This window comes from Gossypium raimondii, chromosome 2 (assembly GCF_025698545.1).
Source record: "Gossypium raimondii isolate GPD5lz chromosome 2, ASM2569854v1, whole genome shotgun sequence".
Taxonomy (NCBI): Eukaryota; Viridiplantae; Streptophyta; class Magnoliopsida; order Malvales; family Malvaceae; genus Gossypium; species Gossypium raimondii.
Genome location: NC_068566.1, coordinates 13,360,699 through 13,384,975, shown reverse-complemented (window position 1 = coordinate 13,384,975; position 24,277 = coordinate 13,360,699). Strand labels below are relative to the sequence as shown.

Sequence of the window (24,277 nt, the reverse complement as noted above, 5' to 3'; positions counted from 1 at the left end):
GTCCACATTATACAAGGGCCAAATGTACCTAGTGCTTATACAAGTCCAAAAATTTCATTTATTTCATATTTTAGTCCCTCAAAAATTTAATTTCACAATTTAGCCCTAATTACTCAATTTCACCAAAAATTCAAAGACAAAACATGTTAATCTTTCACATATCTTTCATTTTTCATCACCAACTATCACAAAGCTCAAGCATTCATCAATGGCACATTTCAAAATCATCAACAATTCACAAAATTAAGACATGGGTTTTGAAGTATTCAAAGCAACGATCTCAAAAACGTAAAAATTATCAAAAACTGAGCTAAAACGAACCTTAAATCAAGCTTGAATATGGCCGAATCTATGCTTGTGTTTTTATCTTCTTTCTTTTCTCTAGTTTCGGCTAAACATGGATGATAAAAATTGAATTTTTACTTTGTTTTTAATTAACATATATTAGTATTTTATTTATTTACCTTATTAACCTTTATTAAATAATTTATATTTCATATAACATAAGGATAAAGTTGTCCATAGTCACCCACTATAATTTAAATGACCTAATTGCCATTTAAGACCCCTATTTTTAAAAGACAACAACAATTGAGTGCTTTTAGATTAGACCCCTAAATTTTTATTTTACGCGATTAAGTCATTTTATCAAATTAAGCACTCAAACGATCAAATTTTCATACGAAATTTTCACACATATTGATTCACATACTGAAAATACTAAAAATGATATTAAAATATTTTTCTAATTCAGATTTGTGGTCCCGAAACCACTTTGTCCGATTAGGGCCAAAATTGGGCTGTTATAGCTATCAAAACAAATGAATTAAAAGATGTGCTTTAGAAAGCTGCTAGAGAAAGCACTCTAAGGGATTTTGAGGATGTCATGGCTAAACTGAAGAATGCCAATCAACATGCTTATGATTGGTTGAAGGGAAAGAGCCCTGCTCACTGGTCAAGGTCCCACTTCTCATTTAGGAGCCAGTCTGACATATTGGTGAATAATTTTTGTGAATGTTTTAACAAGGTATACCCATATTTATTTTCTATATGAAGTTTATTAAGGAGCAAGTTTCATAATCATTTATATTACATACTAGTAGGTGATAATGGAAGAAAGAAGGAAACCCATTCTGACTATGATGATTGTTGGAAAATCAGCTTTGGAAAACGCAGCGGAAAATATGTTTTAGGAAAAACAAGAGTTTTAAAAATTTTCCAAAACAAGAACTTGATTGTGTTATCTAAAGTAATAAACACTTAATCAAAATCGTACCTTTTGATTTGTCTAGGATGAACGCTTCGACCGAGTAGTCTTCTCCACTATCTTCAAGCTCACATCTATTGAGTGTGGGCTCGCTTCGAATCAAAAAAAAATTCACAAAAATTACTAATGGGGTAATTTCACAATTTCTCTAAACTTCTGGGTCAAGTTGTAAATAAGAAAATTTTATCTAGAAATTTTCTAAAATAATTTCTTTAGAGAATTTTCTCTCTACAACTTTCTCTTGAATTCGAGTGTGAAAAATGATAACCCGTGACTCTCTTTATACAGGGAGAGTTTAGAGAGTTCAAATATGATTAAAATTAATCACTTTAACATTAAATTAATATAACACTTATCAAGATAAATATTAGATCTATTAAATTAATAGAATATTTATCTATAAGATAAATATTAAATTAAATTTAATATTAAGATAATCACTTTAATATTAAATTAATAAAATACTATCAAGATAAATATTAATTTTAATTTAATATTAAATCTATTAAAATATTATTATTTTTGGAATGGTTAATTCGAAATCAAATTATTTGGTAAAGTCTCAGTAGTAGTATGATTCCTCCATTGCTCAATCGCTGAAAGACCACTCGCTGACCATCAGAATGCCACCATCGTCGTCGTTGGCACCGTCGTGTCCAATGATGCCATTGTAGGTGCAACACCCTCATAGTACCCCGAATCGATTCAGCTATTGCTGGTTCGGTCTAGGCCAATGACGGCTCGACAGGTTCAGTCTAGGCATCGATTGGACCGTCGACCTAATTTCTAATGTTAGGTCTAGTTCAACCAATTTTTGGGCCGCAGTCTCGGTTTTGGGTTCTCAAACCCAATTTTTTATCTCAAGTTCAATTATCCATTGGGCCAATTGTCTGACTTGAAAATTAATTTTCAAAAATATCATATTTATTTTAATTAATTTGATTTGTCTAATTTTGCTTAATCAAAATTACTTTTCCCAAAAATCATTAAGATTTTCTAAATTAATTTTTCAAGAAAATTCTTTAATTAAAATTTCTAGTTGAACAATTCTAACAACTACCTAATTTAATTCCACATCAAATAAATTGACTTAATTAAATTATTTTCGAAGTCGTAGAATTTCTTTCTAATTCAAATGTAGTCCGATCAAGCTTTTGTTGAGCTAACAAATGGACCAATTGGATATATAGGCTCGAGTAATCGCAATTATGTCCAGAAGCATCGTTCCAATAATTCACAATTTACTTAATCATGGAGTCAGTTCATAAGAAGTAACATGATTGAAAACTCATTATTTTATACTTTTTACGAAAGATATTCATCCAATTGTTTTGTCCAATTACCTTGTCATGTGTGTGTTACCCTCATATGATATCCTTGATTCCTTTGAGTTAAATTCACTCTGTAACACCCCTTACCCGAGACTGTTGCCGGAGTCGAGCTCGAGGCATTACTTTACTTAACTTATTAATTTGGGGCATAAAAATTTGCTTTTAAAACTTATCTCACTATTTATGATAAAGCTGTCCACTCACGCAGCAGTCACTAAATCATTTATAACTCGAGCTACAGAAATTGAAATTTAAATATGTAAATTTTCCCTGAAACTAGAGTCATATATCTTCTTACCATCAATTTTTTAGAATTTTTGGTTCAGCCAATTAGTACAGTTTATTAGTTAAAGTCTCCCCTGTTTCACCACTTGACTGTCCTGACCTCTTGCCACTAAAAATAAGTTTTCTCATAGTAGGATTTTCATATGGTGTTCTCACTTGTTTCTACAGAAAATAGACTCAATAAGGAATCTAGAAATATAAATTACAAATCATAAATATTTTTGTACAACTTTTAGTGATTTTCTAAACTCAAAACAGGGGACTCCAAAAATAGTTCTGACCCAGTCTCACCAAAATTCACATATCTCAAAATATAAAATTCCTTTTGCTAAACCGTTATTTTTCCATGAAAATAGACTCAAGATTTCATTCTATATATCATACACCCTCTAATTCATTTTATACTATCCTAAGTGATTTTTCAAAATCACGTCACTGCTGCTGTTTGAAATCTGTTTCTTTGCAAATTATTACTCATTCATGATTTCTATGCATAATTTATCACATAGACATGTATAACAACAAACACCTTCATACTTAGCCGTTTTGACAACCATTCATCATTAGATATTTACACAACATTCTTTAGCAAAATCATAATACAACATTCAAAATAAGCAAGTCCCTATACATGCCATAGTTCAAACATAGTTCATCATAAAATACCGAGTCGTTGTGGTTGATAGTGTGGACGATCTCCGACGTCTTAAGGATCCTCGACTTTGATTAATAATGCTATATAAAAAGAAAATAAATAAAGTAAGCATAATGCTTAGTAAGTTTACAAGTAAATAAATAGCAACATTAAACACAAATAATAATAACCAAGTAACATAATCTTTAATTTCCTCTTTACTTGATCTCTTACTCATTCACTTACTTGTTTACTTAGATAACTCATAATTATGACTTACTTTTCTCTTGCTGAAATGTTGATTCTCAATGGGTAACGTAATATACTCTTAACTCTTATAACTCACTTGAACTTGCCATTTATGCTTTTAACTGAACTTTCATGGACATAAATTATTTACTAGCTCGTTGAACCACATTGGAATAATAAGGATACTTGGGTCTCTTTTTGATAATAACATGCCAAAGCCATGTCCCAGACATGGTCTTACATGGATGTTTCATGTACTGCCAATGCCATATCCCAGATATGGTTTTACATGGGAGTTCTCATATCTGTGCCCATGCCATGTCCCAGACATGGTCTTACGGGGGACCTCATCTCGATGCCAACGCCATGTCCTAGACATGGTCTTACATGGGACCTCTCATCTCGGTGCCAACGCCATGTCCCAGGCATGGTCTTACATAGGACCTCATCCTCTTAATGTCATGACATTTGTATTCGATACATTCCAAAAGTTTCAACGAGACTTTTTAATACGAATTCTCTATCGTCTCATACTAGAGTCAACATCAAATAAATTCATGAAATAAATATATAATAGCTGGAAAATAACAACATTAATAATAAATATTGAAATATTGCATTTATTTACCGTAAACTTACTTCGGTAGCAAATATAGCCAAACTTATCAATTTAGTCTTCAACTTTATTCTTTCCTCGATCTAACCTTGAATTCCGTTCTTCTTGATCTATAATAACAAATTTAACTTATTTGATACTGACATTCATTAAAACAGCCCTCGACTCTAACTTTGGCAAAATTACAATTTTGCCCTTAAACTTTTACATAATTATGCTTTTGCCCCAAAGTTCGGAAATTAAACTTCATCTCATATTCTTATGTTATATAACATGCTGAACATTTTTCTCTTCTATGACAACATCAAATTCTCACTCTAACACTTACTTATGTACATTAGGGATTTTTACCGATTATGTCAACTTACTCGTTTTCGCTTAAAACCAGCTAGCAAAAGTTGTTTAACATAATTTATAGCTTTATAATCTATCATAAAACATCAAAATAAACACTTTTCACATATGGGTACTTTTCCAAATATAAACCCTAGGTTAAATTATTGCTAGAATAAGCTAAATTAAACTACCAGGATCTCAAAAACGTAAAAAGCATTAAAAACAGGGCTTAGAATCACTTACTATGAGCTTGAAAAAGTGTGAAAACCCTAGCTATGGTGTCTTTCCAAATTTGGCAGCAAGCTATGGAGAAGATGATATTTTTTTCCATCTTTTTCCTTTTTTATTCTTTTTATTATTCATTTACTAAAATACCCTTCATGAAAACTTTAGTTATTTTTATCCATGCATGCCTATTTTTGTCCATGGAAATTTTATGGTCTAATTACTATTTAAGGACCTCTAATTTGATTATGCACTTCAAATAAATCCTTTATCATCTAAAATTCATATCTACCCACTTTTGCAATTAAGTCCTAATAGGCAATTTAGGCATGCAATCAATAAAATTTCTTATCAATACTCTAATACTTATATCTAATCACTCGATAAATCATAAAAATTAATAATAATTTTCTCTTTAAATCGGATTTGTGGTTACGAAGCCACTATTCCGATGACCTTAAATTTGGGCCATTACACACTCACTCAGTATAATCCTATTTTATCTCATTGTCACCATTGTGTCTTCTTAATGATTAATATGATCACTGTCAATAAATGACTGATAAATTGCTTGTTCGAAAACAAACAACCCATGGCCATGTTCCATATTTATCAATCCACACAATGCCAATGAGAGGATATCGTTAACTCTTTAATCAATGTATGAGCGCTATTGTTGCTAGTAAAGTCAAGCCATACACAAGTCATGTACCCAACATACTGGCTATGGGCTCGATCGTCTTTGGAGCATAAGCCTTCACTTATATCAAAGCATATGAGTTGCATACGCATGGTCAGTGACTGACTCAAGATTTAGGTAAATCACACCATAAACATCACAAGTGAATTAATTCACAAACGAGTTCATAATTTATTCATCTTGGGTCCAATCCAATGTATCATTCTTCTAATGAATGCATATATGTTTCTACCTATGGAGTTAATTGCTTCGATAGCTAAGACTAGTCATCTTCCCAGTTGGAATTGTAGATAACATGATAATCTTTCTAAGTTTTTAAATCAAATGATCATTTTGATTCTTTTATGGGATTACAGAATCTTTTAGATTATCTACTGAAGTAAGTTGTCTTTATTGTAATGTAAACGTTCTTACAATTCCACTATCATCAGTTTGAATTTAGACAATTAATGAGATAATATTTGATTGTCACAATTTTGTTATGTATGCAAAATATTAAAGATGAAAGCCAAAAGATATAACAGTGGAATGTGAAATTAACTTTATTTATTTATTCATCGTTCAAAGATATAGAAAATAATTACATGTTTACTAAATATGGGCACATTTCTCAACAGATGGAAACAATTAGGACTAAGATTATGATGTTGATTGTTAAGAAGAAAGAAGAAGCTGAAAAATTTTAAGGACACTTGTGTCTAAAGATTAAGAAAAAACTGGATGTCAAAATGAAAGATTCATTAAGGTAAATAGATCATTTTCAAATATATGTATGTCTTTATTCTGCCATCACATATTGGTGGGGCTCATCACATGCTGCCTTTACTTAAGTATAATATGTTTTAGTGATTGTTTTTAGGTGTGTTCCACCAAATGTTAGTGGGGACGGATATTAGGTTAAATATGGTTAAGGCTGTCAGCATGTGGTGGGCTTAGTTGAGAATTCCTACTCCTACAAGAATTGGTATCTTACTAGCATCCCTTGAATGCATGTGGTGGTTGTCATTCATCTAAAAGATGAATACCCTAAAACTTATGTACAAACTTGGCACACCAGCAAACTCAACTTGCCATTTTCTCCAACTTCATCAGGCTAGTAAAGGGTCCCAAACAATGAGAATCTGTGCCAGACATGCTGCCAGTATTACCTCTTACACTAAGAAAGCCACTTGGCAGACCTACTAAGGTGAGAAGGAAAGAACCTGATGAACCACAAACAACAACAAAGCTAACTAAGAAAGGGGTGGAAATGAAGTGTAGTAAATGCAATAAATTAGGCCATGATAAGAAAAGTTACAGAGGGGAAGTCAGCCAAAACATTCTAGTAAGTCATCTGCCTTGGCTTCATTAGTTTACTTATATATGCAATGTGTTTGATGGGTTTCACTTGTTCGTGTAGGTCACAAGACGCAAAGTTGGTGTTCATAACCAAGTGGTTGCCCCAACTCATCAAGAAACTACCCCAATTGTAACAGCCTATTTTTATTGATGTCAGAAATAATGGTTTCGAGACCACAAATCTGACGAGAGAGTTAGAATATATTATTATTAATATTTATGAGTCAAGTATAATATTATTGAAATTTTGGTTTAATAATTTTTTTAATTAAAAGAATAATTAGATTCAAGTGGTATATCCCTAAAGTCAAGTGGTTTTAGAAAAGGAGGTATCGGGACCTCGTTTCAGTAAAGTCAAGTGATTAAATATTTACGGAATATTATTAGGGTCTTATTAAAATTTGGTTAAGAAATTTTAATGTTTAAACAGATTAATTAATTAAAAGGGCTAAATTGTAAAAGATGTAAAATCTAATCACTATTGAATTATAATGATGAGATGGCTTAATTATTAAATGAGGGAGGACTTATATGGTAATTATACCATATATAAAGTTAGTGGAAAATTATGGACAAGGTTTGAATGAAGTTTTAATTAATATTGTAAGGGTAAAATAGTAAATAAGATAACATAAACAAAAAAAAAAACAATTAAGTGCTCATCTTCCCCATTTTCACCTGAACTGGCAGAATCACCATGGAAGCAAAAGCTTGGAGAATTTCGGATCCTATTCTAACTTGCATGTGAGTAACTTTTTCCCCAATTTTTAGTAATTTTTATGTTTTTGTAATCGTTTTAGCTTAATCTAACTAACCCGGGGGTCAATTCGTAAAATTGTTAAAAGTTTAGGGACTTTCCATGAATGTTTTAAGTGTATTTGTGAATTTAATTGATAGATTATTAAGCTTGGTTGTTAAATATAAGTATTTTGTTAAGTGATTTTGATTATTTTAATGTTTAGGGATTGAATTGTTAAAATAGTAAATTTCATTGTAAATTGTGTGAAATGAGGAAAAATATGGGCTGTTATAAGACTAAGGGAAAATCGGCTAGCATGAATTTTAATTAAAAGTGGTTAAATTGCAATTTTCAGGTTTAGGGACTAAATTGCATAAAAGGTAAAATATTAGGGGTAATTTTGTAAATTTCCCATTGATAGGGTTAAAAATTGTATTAATTATATTAAGTTATTTGAATAGTTTAATTGAATGAAAATTATTATTTAGACCAAGAAACGAATCATACGAATCTAAACCGAGGAAAAGCTAATGTGTTGGGTTAGTCGTCGGCTTCGTTTTTACAATTGTTTTTGTTGAGGTAAGTTCGTATAATGGTTAATTCATTATTTGTAAATTTTTTTAAATGTTAATGAATAATTATGCTAGTTATACTTAAATGATTATTATGTGTTATATGTTTAATGAGATTAAATGATTATGGTGATCAATTGCCGAATTGTGGAAAAATGTAAATTTCATGAATATGTATATGAAATGTTATGTCAAAAAAGGAATCAAAGGATGTAACGTGTCCTATCTGAACCTTGTGAAGACCTAGGATACAAATGACATGTCATTAGGGGTTTTACAATTTTGGATACTGGTCTTGGATGTCCTACCGATGACTGAGGTCCTGCATTTGTTGTAGATTCTTTACAGCTCGTGTGAGTAATATCGTGTAGCTTAATATCCTGACCCATAACTTACATGTACAGGCACACTTTGTGTGAGCATGGTTCCTGAGTATCCAACCTTGTTTCATTTGGTTCAATGGGTAATAAAGGCTTAAACGAATGAACTTAATTATATAAAATGTTAAGAAACTATAATAGATGGAATGAAATGTTTTGGCATAAGAGCTTTGAAGGTATGAATGCTACATATTAAAGATATGATGAATATTATGTATATGGATTTGCTTTTAGTATATGTTCCTTGATATGGATGGATGTTTGATGTTTCCTTATTGAACTCCCTAACTTGCGAGATTGGTGTTGTAATAGGAAATGGATAATCTCTTAAGCATGTCAAAGAAACTATTTATGAAATACATAAATTGAGCCTATTCGGTAAGTTTATGTTTAAGATTTATACAAGCTTACTAGGCATTATTGCTTACGTTAGTTGTTTTCTTTTCCTGTAGATCATCGAAAAGCTCGATTTGTTGGAATCTCATCGGAGCACCATCACACTATCCATTCGTCATATTGGTAGTTTTGATTGTTTTGGTTAATGGTCATAAATGACATGTAATAAGAGTTTATTTTATGCTATTTTCCATTGTGATATGGTTTAAGTTTATTTGCCTATATGCCTTGATGTTGGCCTAAAAATGTATATATGTAAGTATGGGTTTTGGTCACTTATGAAAGCCTTGTGATTTGGATGGCATTTGGTTCATTGAAGTGTGAATAAAGTGGTTAAATGGTAGGTGTGTGATGTAAGTTTAAAGTATGAATTTATGGCATTGAGTTTGAGTTTATTTGTATGTTAACTTGTGGTACCAATGAGGGTACATTGGATAGACATTTAGATTAAATAATATATGTGTATTTTGGCATGTAATAGGGCTTGATTGTAGTTTGGCAATTTGGTATGTTTGAGTGGTGTCAAGCTTATGTATGCCTTAATGTTTATAGTTATTGGATTGTAAATAAGGGTATCAATTGATATGTTGTTGAATGCTTATGATAGGTAAACCATGTTGAATGGCATGTATGTTTGAAATAGTTTTGGTATGTTTGATATGTGCTTAATTAATGAACTTGAGATGTTGGTTGGATTGATTTTGGTGTATGAATTGTGGTGCCTTTTGGTGGCATATTAGTTAGGCTCATAGGATGATTGATTTGATATGTTTTTGGTATGTTTTAAAGTGTTTTGATCATATGAAAATGTTTGGAAATGGTGTAGTTTGTTGTACAATAAAAGGTTAATGTTTTTGCTTGTTTTAGGGCAAATTATGTTGCACAACCTGGGACACGAGTTGTCACAGGGCCATGTGCCACACATGGTCACCCCACATGGCTATGTGTTTCAAGTTAGTATGTTACATGGCCTGTGACAAGGCCGTGTGGCCTTATTTTGAATACCCACACAGGCGGATAAATGGGTTGGGACACGGCCGTGTGTCCCAACTTTGCATGTTCACACGGTTTGGGCTTTGTCACACAGCCATGTGACCCCTGTTTATATTATTTTTCACATTTTTTTGTTTTGTTTCAGATTTGTCCTTACTTGTTTCTAAATTAATTTTTAAGTTCCGAAGGCCCGATTTAAGTTCCGTTTTTGTATGAATGCTATGATTATTGATTGGACATTGATTTATGATTTTTACATTGATTTTTGAATTGTGTTTAAATATTATCGAATATGTTAATTCTCGTAATATCCCATGACCCTATTCCGGCAACAGAGACGGGTTAGGGGTGTTACACCAACTCACCAGGAAATAGCCCCAACTTACCAAGAAGTTGTCCCAAGAGAAAAGCTTGCAACGGAGACGGATTAGGAGTGTTACACCAACTCACTAAGAAATATCCCCAACTTACCAAGAAGCTGTCCCAAGAGAAAAGCTTTCATTCAAGAGGAAACCAGCTAGAGAACCAACCATTGTTAGATGGATGCCTTCTACTCAAGAGTCATCTATCTCAAACCCATTGATACATTGTGAACCGAAAGTTTATTTTGTTAACTTTTTGAGCTTATTGTGCAAATTTGCCTATTACTGCTACTGATTTATTAACTTAGGCAAATTATCTTTTGTAAATTTGTCTATTATTGCTACTGATATTTTAACTTAGGCAAATAGTTACTGAATATTTTTTTAAAAATTTGTTTGCAATTAAATGAGTTGAATTGTACTAAATTGTAGGCAAATTTGGCAATAGTTTGCCCTTCATTTTGTAAACAATTTGGCCTTAATTAATGAATGAAGTATAATTTCTACCAATGTTTTATGCTTTTTCTTTCATCTGTTTTGTCTCTTCCTCCATTTGATGCAAAGTCTACAAAAAGATGATGAAAAATGTTATTTTCAGTTGAGGATTTGATAAAGGGGAGCATTGATCTATGCAATGTAAGAAAATGAAAATCAATAACCAAATACTCTTTCAAGTCTTAAAAGAAGATTAAACATCCCATAGGGTATTCAAAAAATCAAATGAAAAAAAATACAAATGTTTGAGATTGACATTAGTCTTTCAACTTTCAAGTCTCAGCTAAAACATACAAGCAAGCTGATACCCTTTCCAGCCCATGACATTTAGGTCTATAAGCTTCCACTCACCATGAAATATAATCTCTCAAATGATGCAAAGTTGATGTTTATGGTTCTTCACATTCACACACACACGCGCGCCCGCATGCATACATACATATTGCTATACATTTGCTCTTGCCTTGGTTAGTATATAAACACTTGCTCTGTTTGGCCTTTTTTTTTCTCTTGTTGTAAACACTTGCTTTATTTATACAACTCTTATCTAATCAATTTGATTAGAGAAACTGTAAAGAATTTAATCTAAAACCCAAAAGCAAATAACAACACCATAATACTATTTTCCATTTCAAAAACCTCAATACTGACAGTCACATAAGCTGGTTTTCCATTTCAACAACAACAACAATAATACCAACTATCATATAAGTTGATTTTTCATTTAAACAACAACGACAATATTACAAATAATAGCACCAAACACCATTTTTTTCTCTCCCTCCTTGCATCCTTCAATGTTCTAACTTGTTTCAAAACATCCAACAACAGACTTCGTGAATTGTCAATGGTGGATCAAACTAGGCGAGAAAACGACATGGATTTTGAAACCCACTCCCATACTTTTTACACCCAAAAAACCTCCTACCTAGGTTGTCATTGGACCAAAAAGTCTTTAAATTGGCTAGATTTCCACAATAGCACACCGGAATCACGGTCGATGTCTCCATTTCTTCTTTTCTTCTTCTTCTACTGCCCAACTAGGGTTCTTAAATAGGGCTGTTTAAATAACAACAAACCCTCCAATTGGCCGGTTAAATGACAGCAAGGAGTCAATAATGTCATTAACTAAAAATGGTTAGTAGGATTGATTTATTATTTTTTAAAAGATGAAAGATTAAATTGAAAATTAAGTGACTGATGATATATTTTCCCTTAAAAAAAATAATTATGTTATGTTAAGAGAAAAATGAATTTAAACGTAAATTCACTTTCAAAAGATCAACATAATTTCTTCATGGTTTTTATGTTACTTAGTCAATCAATTACAATCTACTTATAAATCCTTAGTTACAAATTTGATTAATTTTCACCTTAAACGTCCAACAGCTTGTTTGATTAAACTAATGTGTCCAATGAAAATAATAAATCTCAATTTCAACTTTAAAGCAATAAGTTGTATTATTTGTACTCGAAATCGAGTAAAAATTCAAAAACTAAATTACACTCCCAAACTACTCGACCAAGTTTCAAATACGTCGAAAAAATTACACACCGAAACCAATGACCGAATGAGTCGAAAAAATTGAAATATCATCATAGCAACATAACCATACTTAATCCTATCATACCATAAACCTCCCACCCCCCAAATAAATGACACTGAAATTCCACATATTAATCCCATACCAATGGCACAGCTATAGTAAACAGTAAATATTGCATATCTTGATAGCTTGGCAGCTCATGAAGTTGTTTAATTCCATGACGGGAACCATGAAAAACAAGAGAGGTTGAAACATTCTCCCGCAGGCTACATAGTTTATAACAAACCGATAAAAGATTTGATTGGTCTCTATTGACCGACTCTCCTACATACACGATTTATAACAATCAAAAACAGATTGAACTGGTCTCGGTTGACTCGGACTCTGCTACATACAAGAGCATAGGTATTATAAAAGCATATGCCCAAGCAACGATACTTCCTCAATAACGAAAGAGGACTACTGGAAATGGCAAGTTCAGGATAGATCAGATCTAACGGAGATACCTTTTCAAGCTTCTGCAGCTTAAGGGGAATTTTCAGGTGTCTTCAGAACAGTAGCTGTGTTACCTTTGTGTGCCATTACAGCAACACGGAACTCTTCGACTATGGAAGCGTCCTTGAACTTCAAAGCGAATGTAGACAGACCCTCTTTCTCTTCACCAGTACTATTCATGCAGGCAAAAGTGATACCTCTCTTGTCCATATTTGTCAGCTTCATATCTGGGTAAAGACTTGCGTTCAGAATCAACCTGTAATTTCCTCTAGCTCTCATGAGCAACCTGGCTCTTTCAGCCCCAGCTGTTGAGACATTCACCTTAAGTTCTCCCTTCCCACGCTCTTTCCAACCCCCATCTATGAATTCAAACAGCACAGAATCAGCAGAGAATACAACTTTCTCGTTCTCTTCTCCTGTCTCAACTGGAACCTCCTGCATGGCAGGAAAACCACTTCCCTCACTCTTAGAAACAATTGAAGTCCCTGATGTGTTGAAGAGGGATGAATTTCCATTTGTTGAAAGACCAAAACCAAAAGCACCTGTAGGACCATCCTTTGTTGTAGATCCAAAGGAGAATGAAGAAGTAGAAAATCCAGTGCCAGCGAGTCCTGTGAAGGCATTCTGGCTACTTGAAAGCTGTTGGAATGAACTCAATGATGCACCTTCTGCAGTTGAATCGGCATTTTCACTACTCTTATCTTTGTTATCAGCATTTGCAGTCTCGTCACCTTTCTTATCTTCATCCTTGGCCTCAACTCCCGCCAGTTTTTCATGATTGGCCTCCTTTTGAGTTTCTTCATTTACAGCAACACTGCTCTTATGCTCAGCACTTTCCTTATCAGCAACAGCATCAGAAACTGGCTCATCCTTCTTACTTTCAGACTGCTTAATACTCTCACTTTCACTCTTTGCATTATCAGGCTCAGTTTCATCACTATTTTTCTCCGGCTCCAGGTCATTTCCTTCCTCACTCTTTTCAGATTTGTTAACATTATTTTTCCCATCTTCTGAAACTTCTTTCTCACTAGAAATTGGTGCATCAGCTGTAACCTGAGTGGTGATTGTGCCAGATTCAGGGGCTGAACTAGGTGCAGCAGGAGTAGCAGTTGGTTCAGTAAGGGGGACCAAGCGAATCCCAGAGAAGGGATTCGCTGAGGCAGTTGAAGTGGTTTGATTTCTCCGAACTTTGACAATTCTTCTATTTGCCAACACTTCTTCACTAGCCCTCTTAAAAGTTCCAGTCTCTTGTTCAGAAGAATCTTCCTCATCATCGAGTCCAGGGTTATCCCGAGAAATTTCTCTTCCAGCAGCCCTCTTCTTTGAAGGTGGAAGGGCATTTTCTGCATCTCCCATTGTAGCAAGAAGCCAAGAAACAATAACTCTTTTGAGTTTTTTTCTCTTTTTGTGAAAACTAGGATATCTGCCTATTAACAGAAGTGGTAAATTCAAAGAAATTATCAGAAAACAAATTATAGTTTCTCACTAGACCACTAAGCTAAACAGCAAAAATGTGCGTAGGAATAGTAGCAAGAACACAATATATAAACAAAAAAATTGATGCCCAAGAGGCAGACACTAGTCACCAAAACTTATGTGACAGAAACAGATATTTACCAACAAACACCATGCCCAGATTTTAATAAAAAAAATCTTATTAAACATTGCCCAATTGGAAAATAGCACATTAAGACAAACATACATTCACAGTAACCACCAAAAATGTTACTATTAATGGAACAGTCACCAATCAAACAGAAAGGATATGTTCAGGCATTCAGCTAATTAACAACCCGTCTTCAAATTATAACGAGCAAATGACTGTGCTATGGGAAATATACATGAGAACAGCTCCATAAACTCAGTGGGTGTAGAGTAAAAGTAGAAGAGTCTGCATCAATCCAATAAATGTTTGGATTGGAAAAAGTTACTAAGTAAATACAAATATAACTGTAAGTATCCTACTTGATCATATTAAACATACAGAAGCATTATTGAGCACAGACAATGAAGAAGAGAAGGACTAATAGCATACTAGTCAAATAACCTGTAAACCCCACGGATACTCATTAGTAGAGTTTCAACTATATTAACTTGGAAAAGATGTTATAAGGTTTACTTATAAGGCAGGCTGATTAGTGCAATTAAAACCAATGTCATTCCTGAAGGGAAGGACACTTGAACATAATTCAAATATAGCTAATACATTCTTTCTACAACTTAATCTCAATGGTTTTTTTCTAACATCACATGCATCAAATACACATCAGTGACAGCAAAAAACTGTGCAAGCTGACTTCAACATGAACCAGAAATTAAGAAGGTACCATAATAAGACAATGAAAGGGAGAAATTAAAAAGAAAATAAAGGAAAGAGAAGATGTCTGCTAAAACTTGAATTCCCATTTTAATAACAAATTGCATCTTCCCCATTACCAGACTAATGAAACTGTCAGCACAAGAAACTCTTATGAAAAAAGCAGTAATCTCCAAATTAATAGCCAAGTCAACTTATCTAAAAAAATAGCTAAGCAGCCTTTCTTTACTTACATGCATACAAAAACAAAAAAAAAAGGAAAAAAAAAACCCCTAGGTTCAGGTTCATCAAGCAGTCTTCTTTTCAACTTATTAGAAAACACCCACAACAGATGACATTTTCTAAGCATGTTTCTTCTTCTTCCTTAGCTTAGAGGTAAGAATTACATTTTGCCTCCAACTACTTAGTATCTTTAAAAACACCCGACAATATAATAAAATAAAATGGAAAAGACAACAGGATGGAATCCATATGATATAATAATCAAAGGGGGCACCTTAAAAGATAATAAAAAAAAAAATGAAAGCTGCTCCTTGAACTAGCACTGCTATGACAATATGTGCGTGTGTAAAGCCCAGAACCAAGGGTTTTACCATAACTATATGTAAACTTAAAATCAAGAAACTCTTTCTTTTTTTTTTTCTCTGTTTAAACATCAATACCCACTATTAAAATGACCTGTTTGAGATAAAGCCGAGACAAAATAGAACTAAAATGAATTAACATTCTCGCGTTCAGAAAGCTAGCGAAGCAGGAACCTGACGTTTGGTAGGATATGGATATTCAAGAAAAAAATGAAAAAAAAAAATCACCGAGAAAAGGGGACCAAAAAAACCCTACGCAAACCTCATTTTGTAAAGCTAGAAAAAAGAGGAAATTAAGAAAGATATATATTACAAAAAAGAAGAAATAGAGTAAAATATAAACGTAAAAGAGATTAAGATTATAGAGTTAGATAGTAAAGAAGAGCTAACGGATGGGGACTTACTTACAAATGAGCAGACGCAAAACCCTAGTGATAGAGAGACGAGAGGAGAGGAGTGGAGAGAGATCCAAATGAATATTAAAAAGGAAGGGTGTCTTTTCTGTATTATATATTGAGGTTAATCATTAATGGGCTTGGATATGGAAATCGCAGGCACCCCTCCCACAGTTTAATTTACTTTCGGCTTTTTTTTTTTTTTAAATGGATAAATCTCTCTCTATATTTTTAATTACAATAATAAGATAAAACCCGAACACAATAATAAATACTCTCAACCATTAGACCATCACATAGGGTTCAAATTTATATAATCTTTGTTGAATACATAATCCTATATGTTAATTTTGTAATTTTATATATAATGATTGATATTATAATTAATAAAATATTATTTTATATTTATGTATTACATACACACATATTTAAATGTATTTAATATAAAAATATATTGATGTGCTTATTTTTTAAATGTATAATTAAATTAAATTAAAATTTTACATATATTTAAACTAAATTCAAAATTTAATGTATATAATTACAAAAATTAAAATTCATGTTTGAGATTAAATATCAAATTAAATTTGGTAATTAAAAGGTTGAGTGGACAACCTATTTATGTAAGCGTCTACTCAAATAAATTTAGAGTATTTAAATTATTGTATCAATATATCATTTCTTTGCACAACTCGAGTATCCTAAAAATAAATTGATAAATTTGTGTAGATATATTTCTTTTAAGTTTCTAGTTTTGAAAATGAATAGATTGAAATATTCTAAAAAATTATAAATAATTTAAAATAATTTTGAATTTTTTTAAAAAAATATATTTTTTCCAAAATCTATAAAATTAAAACAAATTCAAAATATATAAAATATTCAAAACATTCTAAAAAATTCTATATAGATTTATTCTTTTTCAAAATGATAATTCCGAGGCTTTATCTTACGTTAGGGTTTGCTTCAAACCTTTAGCTCTCTTCATTTAGTTATTGTCTCTTATTGGGTAAACTACAACATTAGTCACCTAATTATGGATAAATTTTTGTTTTGGTCATTCTACTAAAAGAATATAACAATTTGGTCGCCAACGCTTTCAAAAGTGTACTTGTTGATCACTCAACCTTTTTTTTCCTTGGCATGAACGAGTTATGATAGAATGCGTCTTATTTATCTCGACGAAATGGGCGAAATGACCATTTCGATTCCCGAAATATTTACGATGTTCAGTATCTTATCCATGGCTTCTCTTGCATTACTGAGCATGAGTGGTTTTGTTGCAGAATTGATAGTCTTTTTTGGAATAATTACGAGCCAAAAATATTTTTCAATGCTAAAAATACTAATTACTTTCGTAATGGCAAATGGAATGATATTAACTCCTATTTATTCATTATCTATGTCACATCAAATGTTCTATGGACACAAGCTATTTAATGCTCCAAATTCTTATTTTTTTATTTTGGACCACGAGAGTTATTTATTTCGATCTTTATCTTTTTACTAGTAATAAGTATTGGTACTTATCCGGATTTTGTCCTTTCATTATCAGGTGAGAATGTTGAAACTATTCTATATAATTATTTTTATAGATAATTTTCATGAATAAAAAATCAAAAAGTAATCCTATGGTTTTTAAAATTGTTCGTTGTACAATGAAAAAGAAAAAAAGAAGAAGTCTTTTTCCTTCTCTTACGTTTAAGTTAAGTAAAAAAACATCTTTGAAATAGCATATCCAAACTATAAGAAATCCCATAGAAGCCACAAGTGCGAAATTTGCACCTTCCAAATTTGTATTTGTTCAGGTATGAAAATAAATTGTGAATACAGTCCAAGTAATAAACGCCCAGGTTTCCTTTGGATCCCAATTCCAATATGATCCCCACACCTCATTAGCCCATACGGCTCCCGAATGAATTCCTATGGTTAAAAAGATAAACCCGAGACTAATAATACAATAACTTCAACGATCCAATTGTTGAGTCAATTGATATCTGTAATAACTTTTAGAAGAGAAAATAAGTGTTTAGTAAAACATTGCTTCTTTCATTCATGTATTGGATTTTCCCAAACGAAAATGAAAAATTATTGTTTTCACCAATAATCTTTATAGCCTTTCAAAATGTAATGACTAGAAGAGCTACTGATAATAATGACCCACATAAAAGAGTTGCATAGCCTAATACTTACGTGCATCATTAACCACTGGGATTGGAGAGCATGTGTTAATATTTCGGATTGATGCATTTTGGTTAAAAGACTCGAAGTGGCAAAGCCTTGGGTAAAAATAGCACTTGGTGTGGTTATTGCACTTAAATTATTTTTGCGCTTTTTAAATTTTAAATAGGAAACCATATGAATAAGGGAGAAAGCCCATGAAAGAAAGACTAATGATTCATATAAATCACTTAATCAGAATGTCCAAAATAAATCCAACGAGTGACTAATAATCCTGTTATACAGAAAAATGTGACTATCATGCCATTTTCTGATGAATCATATAGTCTTACGACTTCATCTACTAATAAGAATAACGTTAAAAAATGAATTGTAATTACAACTGAAATGACTAAAAAGGATATAAGTTAATATATGCTCTAAAGTTAAAAAAATCATAAAAATTATGAAAAAAAAACGAGGGTTTCTAGATTTTATGGAATGTAAATCAGGAATGAAATCCATTTTCATTATAGGACTTATTATATCTCTTTTAGAAGATACTATGCCACCACTCGGACTCAAATCGAGATGCTCTAGCACTGCTTCCTAAGAGCAGCGTGTCTACCGATTTCACCGTAGTGGCTTGCTTGAAATCATAATAACATATTTTTTAGTCAATCGTCGAGATTGAAGGTGAATGGGTCAATTCAATGTAAAATGTCAAATTTGTTAGGAAGCATTTAATTTTTATTGATAAATAAAAACGCGTTGAAATAGCAATTTTAAGGTTCAAAAGGAATCTTTAGTATTTATTGTATCATTTTATTTATTTAATTATCATTTCTATTTAATTAGGTCGTCAATAGAGATTTTTTAGTTTGTGGTTTCCTAAAGAGAACTCTTTTATTGTAACTAAACTAACTAGTTGTCATGAAAAATATTATTTTAGAGATCACAATTCCTATCTATTTGTTTTAAGGATTTATCAAAACTAATTAGATATTGGGTTGTACACGTTACATTATATAAAAAGCATTTCGATTCCTATCATACTTGTACCATACTTCAAAAAAGTATTTCGAATTTCGAATTCTAAAAATATGTCTTAATTTATTTTCTTACATTTTCTTATACAAAAATATGTCATAAGTGCTAACGAAAGTGTTCTTTCAATAAGTGCTAACGAAAGTGTTATTTCAATTACAATCCCATATGATGGCTTGATGGCTAAGGGTATTCTCTGTCTCAAGTGTAGTCTTAGTTCGAATCGCATTAGTCGTGTTTGTTGTTCAAGTTTTGCCCTATTATTGTAATTCACTATCGCATCTAGTTTTCTTTTCCCCTTCTTCCCTTCTCCTCCGTCTCACTCTCCATCGCATCTAGTTTTTCTTCTTCCACCGACTCGTCCTTTTTCTCTTCCCAAACTTTCCCTGTGAATAACCTCTTGCCCAAATTCTTTGCTCTCCTTAACAACATCTGAGCCACTTGCTACTTTGATGCACCCTATACTTCCAGTGAGATTGTGATGGATGCTTCCAATTCTTGGATGAGTTTCTAATTGTGCTCAATGCCTAATTGACTTTTGAGTGAGATAAAACTAACCTTCTAAGGTAGCATAAATAGAAGTTAAAAATAAAAATTTTGCTTAAATCTTTGTCAGTTTCTTTGTTCTTTAAGTCAAATTTTCTCCCTTTTTGCATTGAGGTGTAGTGCAAAATGGGAAGCCTTTTGCTGTTCAAGGATGGTGAGGAGTCTGGAAAGAGGTTGATTTTGTATCTAAATAGCGGTGAAAGCAATGTATGAAGCTTGCATTTTAAGATTAAGTAAAAATGAAGCCTTTGTTCTCCTCTTTTTTACATCTTTGATGTTGTTCAATTCTGAGCTTCAAAGCTAATGTTGATAAGGCGAACATGGTTGATTCAACCAGTTTTTTTATTGAGTTATGCAAGCAATCTTATAATTTCATCATAGAGGAGCAGTCTTTACAACACTTGAATCCTCATTCTCAAAACTTTTTTATATATATTTAGATTTTTATTATTTTTAAAATTTAATTTTGATTCTTTTATAATTTTAGGATCAAATTTATAGAAGATATAAAACGTGAGGACTAAACTTGTTATTAAATCAATTAAAAGGATGTCTTCCATTAACATAACAATCAAGTGACAAATTTTTTTGAAAACTTTGGTGATCAAATTATTATTTTAATTGAATGATTAAAACAAGAATTTATCTATAATTATTACTTATTTAGATATTAATATTTAGAGAGTATTTTTAAATATAAATAACTAAGAACAAATATATAGATCAATATAGAAATTCAATATCAATACTTACAATGCAATGCATTCACCAAAGTTTGTAGTTCTTTCCAAAGTTTGTAGTTCTTTTTACCCACAAATTGCTCTTATTTCACTCCTTCAACAATGGTGTTACATTTCTATAAATATTATATTTGGTAGTACAATTATTAATTACTATAAAAATTATTAGTGCGATAAAAAATTCTAAACAAGTAACAAAATTAAAACCAAATTCATCATATGTAATATGCTAGTCCAAGAAAGTAGCTAATCATACTATTACTAATAAAAATAACAAGAAAAATAAACATCATATGCAATTTTATCTAATTGCTCTAGCATTCTATATCTATAGGGCTATTCCTTCTTAACATTTAACATATACTCCTCATCTTCATCTATTGGCCTTAACCAAATTCTTCATCATCTAAATCCAAATTTGTAAGATTATCAAATTCTCCTTCTTTCATGTACTCTTCAAAGTATGGAATAACTCAATTCCATTTGCGAATGAAGTTATAAAGTATGCAACATGCTAGTACAATCTAACCTTGTTTTTAATGCTTTATTAAGGTGATGATGTTAATATGAGAAATTTTTTAGAAAACCAAATGTCCTCTCTCAACCACATTTCAAAGCTTTGAATGTCTCAAATTAAAAAGTTCATGAGCCATCTCTAGTGCTTGTATTTAACTCTATTCTCCCAAATGGTATCGTACCTGTAACACCCCCTAACCCGTATCCGTCACCGGACTAGGGTTACGAGGCATTATTGAACAAAACACACCTTAATACAAACGTTCAATAGAATTCAAGAATTTAACATTGATATGCAATTCGTTTGAATACGGGTTTAAATCAACTGTTTCTAATTCAAAATATAAGCATTGTATATATATATATATATATATATATATATATATATATATATATATATATAAATTGAAATATATTAAGCTTAGCCAAATTTTAAGTAAGTATAATTATAAATTCTACTTTAACCTTTTTAAAACAAAACATAACATTTTGATCCCGTTAAACCATAAGAAAATAAGCCATTTTCGTATGGCTATTAATTTCATATACAATATATCAAAGTAAGACTTTCCAAAACATTTATCTAGCCTGTACATGCCAAAGTTAAAATTTAAACAGTTTAATACCGAGGCAGTAGATAGAGTGATGAACTTGCTGACGATCCCTGAGCTTGAAGCTTGATCTTAAGTCTAAAAATCAGAAAGACATAAACAAACAAAGTAAGCTTTTATAGCTTAGTTAGTCTATAGCATAACAGAAATTATAAAAATAATTATGTAATTTCTTGATACACTTAATGAATTCGCAAATACTATATTGGTAACTATTACATATAGTCAAAAGCATACTTAATTATCAACTCTTAAAACCGAATGTAAATTCACCATAAACATGAATAGTCGAATGCTTATATACATATATGCTTAACAAATATTAGCTCCAAATGTATATACAGTTATTATAACTAAATGTATATATGTATTTATCACTGGATATATCTAAATGCATATATGTGCTTATCGCTTGCACTTCATCGAATGCATATATATATTGTTCAAATACATATGCCAAAAGCATATACTTATACTTATCAACCACATGTGCGAATGCACATATATATATTTACTATAATCCACATATGTCGAGTGCATACACATATATGTATCCAAAAATTTCATGATAACTAACATATATATATACTCATTAAACACAAAGATTCGAACGTTTATATGCTCATCAAATCTTGAGAAACAAATGTTCATATATTTATCCATTACATATAACCAAAATCATATATATACCCAATTCAAATAATCACTTAATTTAAACAGATTCACTGGCACTTAGCCCTGTTAGGCTTAAAGCTTGATTCAGATCACCGACACTTAGCCTGCTAGGCTTATAACCTGATTTAGATCACCAAGACTTAGCACTCGCTAGGCTTATAGCCCGATTCAGTTCACCCAAGCACTTAGCCTCGCTAGGCTTATAGCCTCGATTCAGATCACCTAAGCACTTAGCACTGCTAGGCTTATAGCCTTATTTAGATCACCAAGCACTTAGCACGCTAGGCTTATAGCTGATTCAGTTCACCAAGCACTTAGCACGCTAGGTTTTAAAACCTGAAAATTTCAATTTCTCATATACGAATAATTCCTCAAATATTTATTAACAAACAAACACATATTCACCGTAGTCTATGCTCAAACATAAATGAGTTTGCAAATCATATTTTCAATCCAATTCAAGTACTAATAACTTATAATCATATAAATATATTCAAACCTCATTTATAAAAACATAAACTTTTATGCTTTAATTCAATCTAAAACTTGTACACAAATGTACATATAGATATATTCAAACTCCAGTATACATATTTAACATTTATACCTTTTAAATAAAATTAAAAGCCCATACAAGTATGTTTATTTATATTCGAACCTATATGAATTTATATATATACACATTCTTGCCTTTACCTAAGTTCACAACTTATTCATGTATATATAAATATACTTAAATAAATTTAATACAAATAATTTACATGTACTTATGTATACACACCTATTCGAGCATAACATATATATATATATATATATGTATCTAAGCTCAATATGAAATCATATTTATGTACATCCAAACATATTCAAAACTATACATACATGCTTAACATTCATATCTTATAATATAATCAATACTTAATTATATATATAAATGTTCCATCTCACATATAATCACCTTATTTAAAAAATTACCTATACAATTACAATATACATATTACTAATCAAACCCAAAGCTTTTACATATATATATATATATATGTATATTCGAAAACCCATGTATATATGAGTATAATATATACCTTTAATCAAAGCAAGAATTTATACATGTATTTATTTTCTCATATTGAATCTTACGTGTATATATATATATATAACCTTCATACAATCAATTAAATTCTGAACATATTCATATAGATACATATATAAATATTAATACATTATATATTTATATATATATATGCTTTATCGCATTTCCACTTTAACTTAATTCAAAAATTTATATAAGCATATATATATATTCGAACACTTTATACACATATATATATACCATTTATAATTCTAATTTATTCAATCAAATTACTTCAAATTAAAGCTCAACAACAACTACAATCGATATACATACATATATACTAATTTAATATCATTAAATAGCTAATAGACTTACCTCGGATATAGACGAAGACGTTCGACTATTCGACTACTTTTGTTTTTCCCCAATCCAATTCCATTTTCTTCGTTTCTTGATCTAAACATATTCAAATTTAGCCTTTTTATCCATCAAATCATTCAATTAAATCCAAAAATACATAAATGGGAAAATTACCATTTTGCCCCTAACATTTTACACTTTTTTTTAAGTCCTTTTTGTACAAAACACAAAATACACAAAATTTAATCACACCATACTAGGGCCAAATGTTCCTAGTGTTCATACAAGTTCACAAAT

The 24,277-nt window shown here is 31.2% G+C and overlaps 1 protein-coding gene across 2 annotated transcripts; it reads right to left on the bottom strand.

The window, feature by feature from the left end:
* Positions 1-12,619: 12,619 nt before the first annotated feature.
* Positions 12,620-16,384, bottom strand: LOC105777835 (nuclear pore complex protein NUP50A). Of its 2 annotated transcripts, none has more exons than XM_012601340.2 (2): positions 16,270-16,384; positions 12,620-14,387 (listed from the first exon to the last, which is right to left on the bottom strand). In XM_012601340.2, the coding sequence occupies exon 2, from the start codon at positions 14,314-14,316 to the stop codon at positions 12,991-12,993; it is 1,326 nt and encodes a 441-aa protein (XP_012456794.1). In that variant the 5' UTR covers positions 14,317-14,387; positions 16,270-16,384; the 3' UTR covers positions 12,620-12,990. The 2 variants fall into 2 exon arrangements, with proteins under 2 accessions (XP_012456794.1, XP_012456785.1); XM_012601331.2 differs by having other exon boundaries at positions 16,266-16,380.
* Positions 16,385-24,277: the final 7,893 nt, after the last annotated feature.

Bases quoted from the DNA above. Each gene is read 5' to 3' on its own strand.
- LOC105777835 (XM_012601340.2), bottom strand. From the start codon at position 14,316: ATGGGAGATGCAGAAAATGCCCTTCCACCTTCAAAGAAGAGGGCTGCT.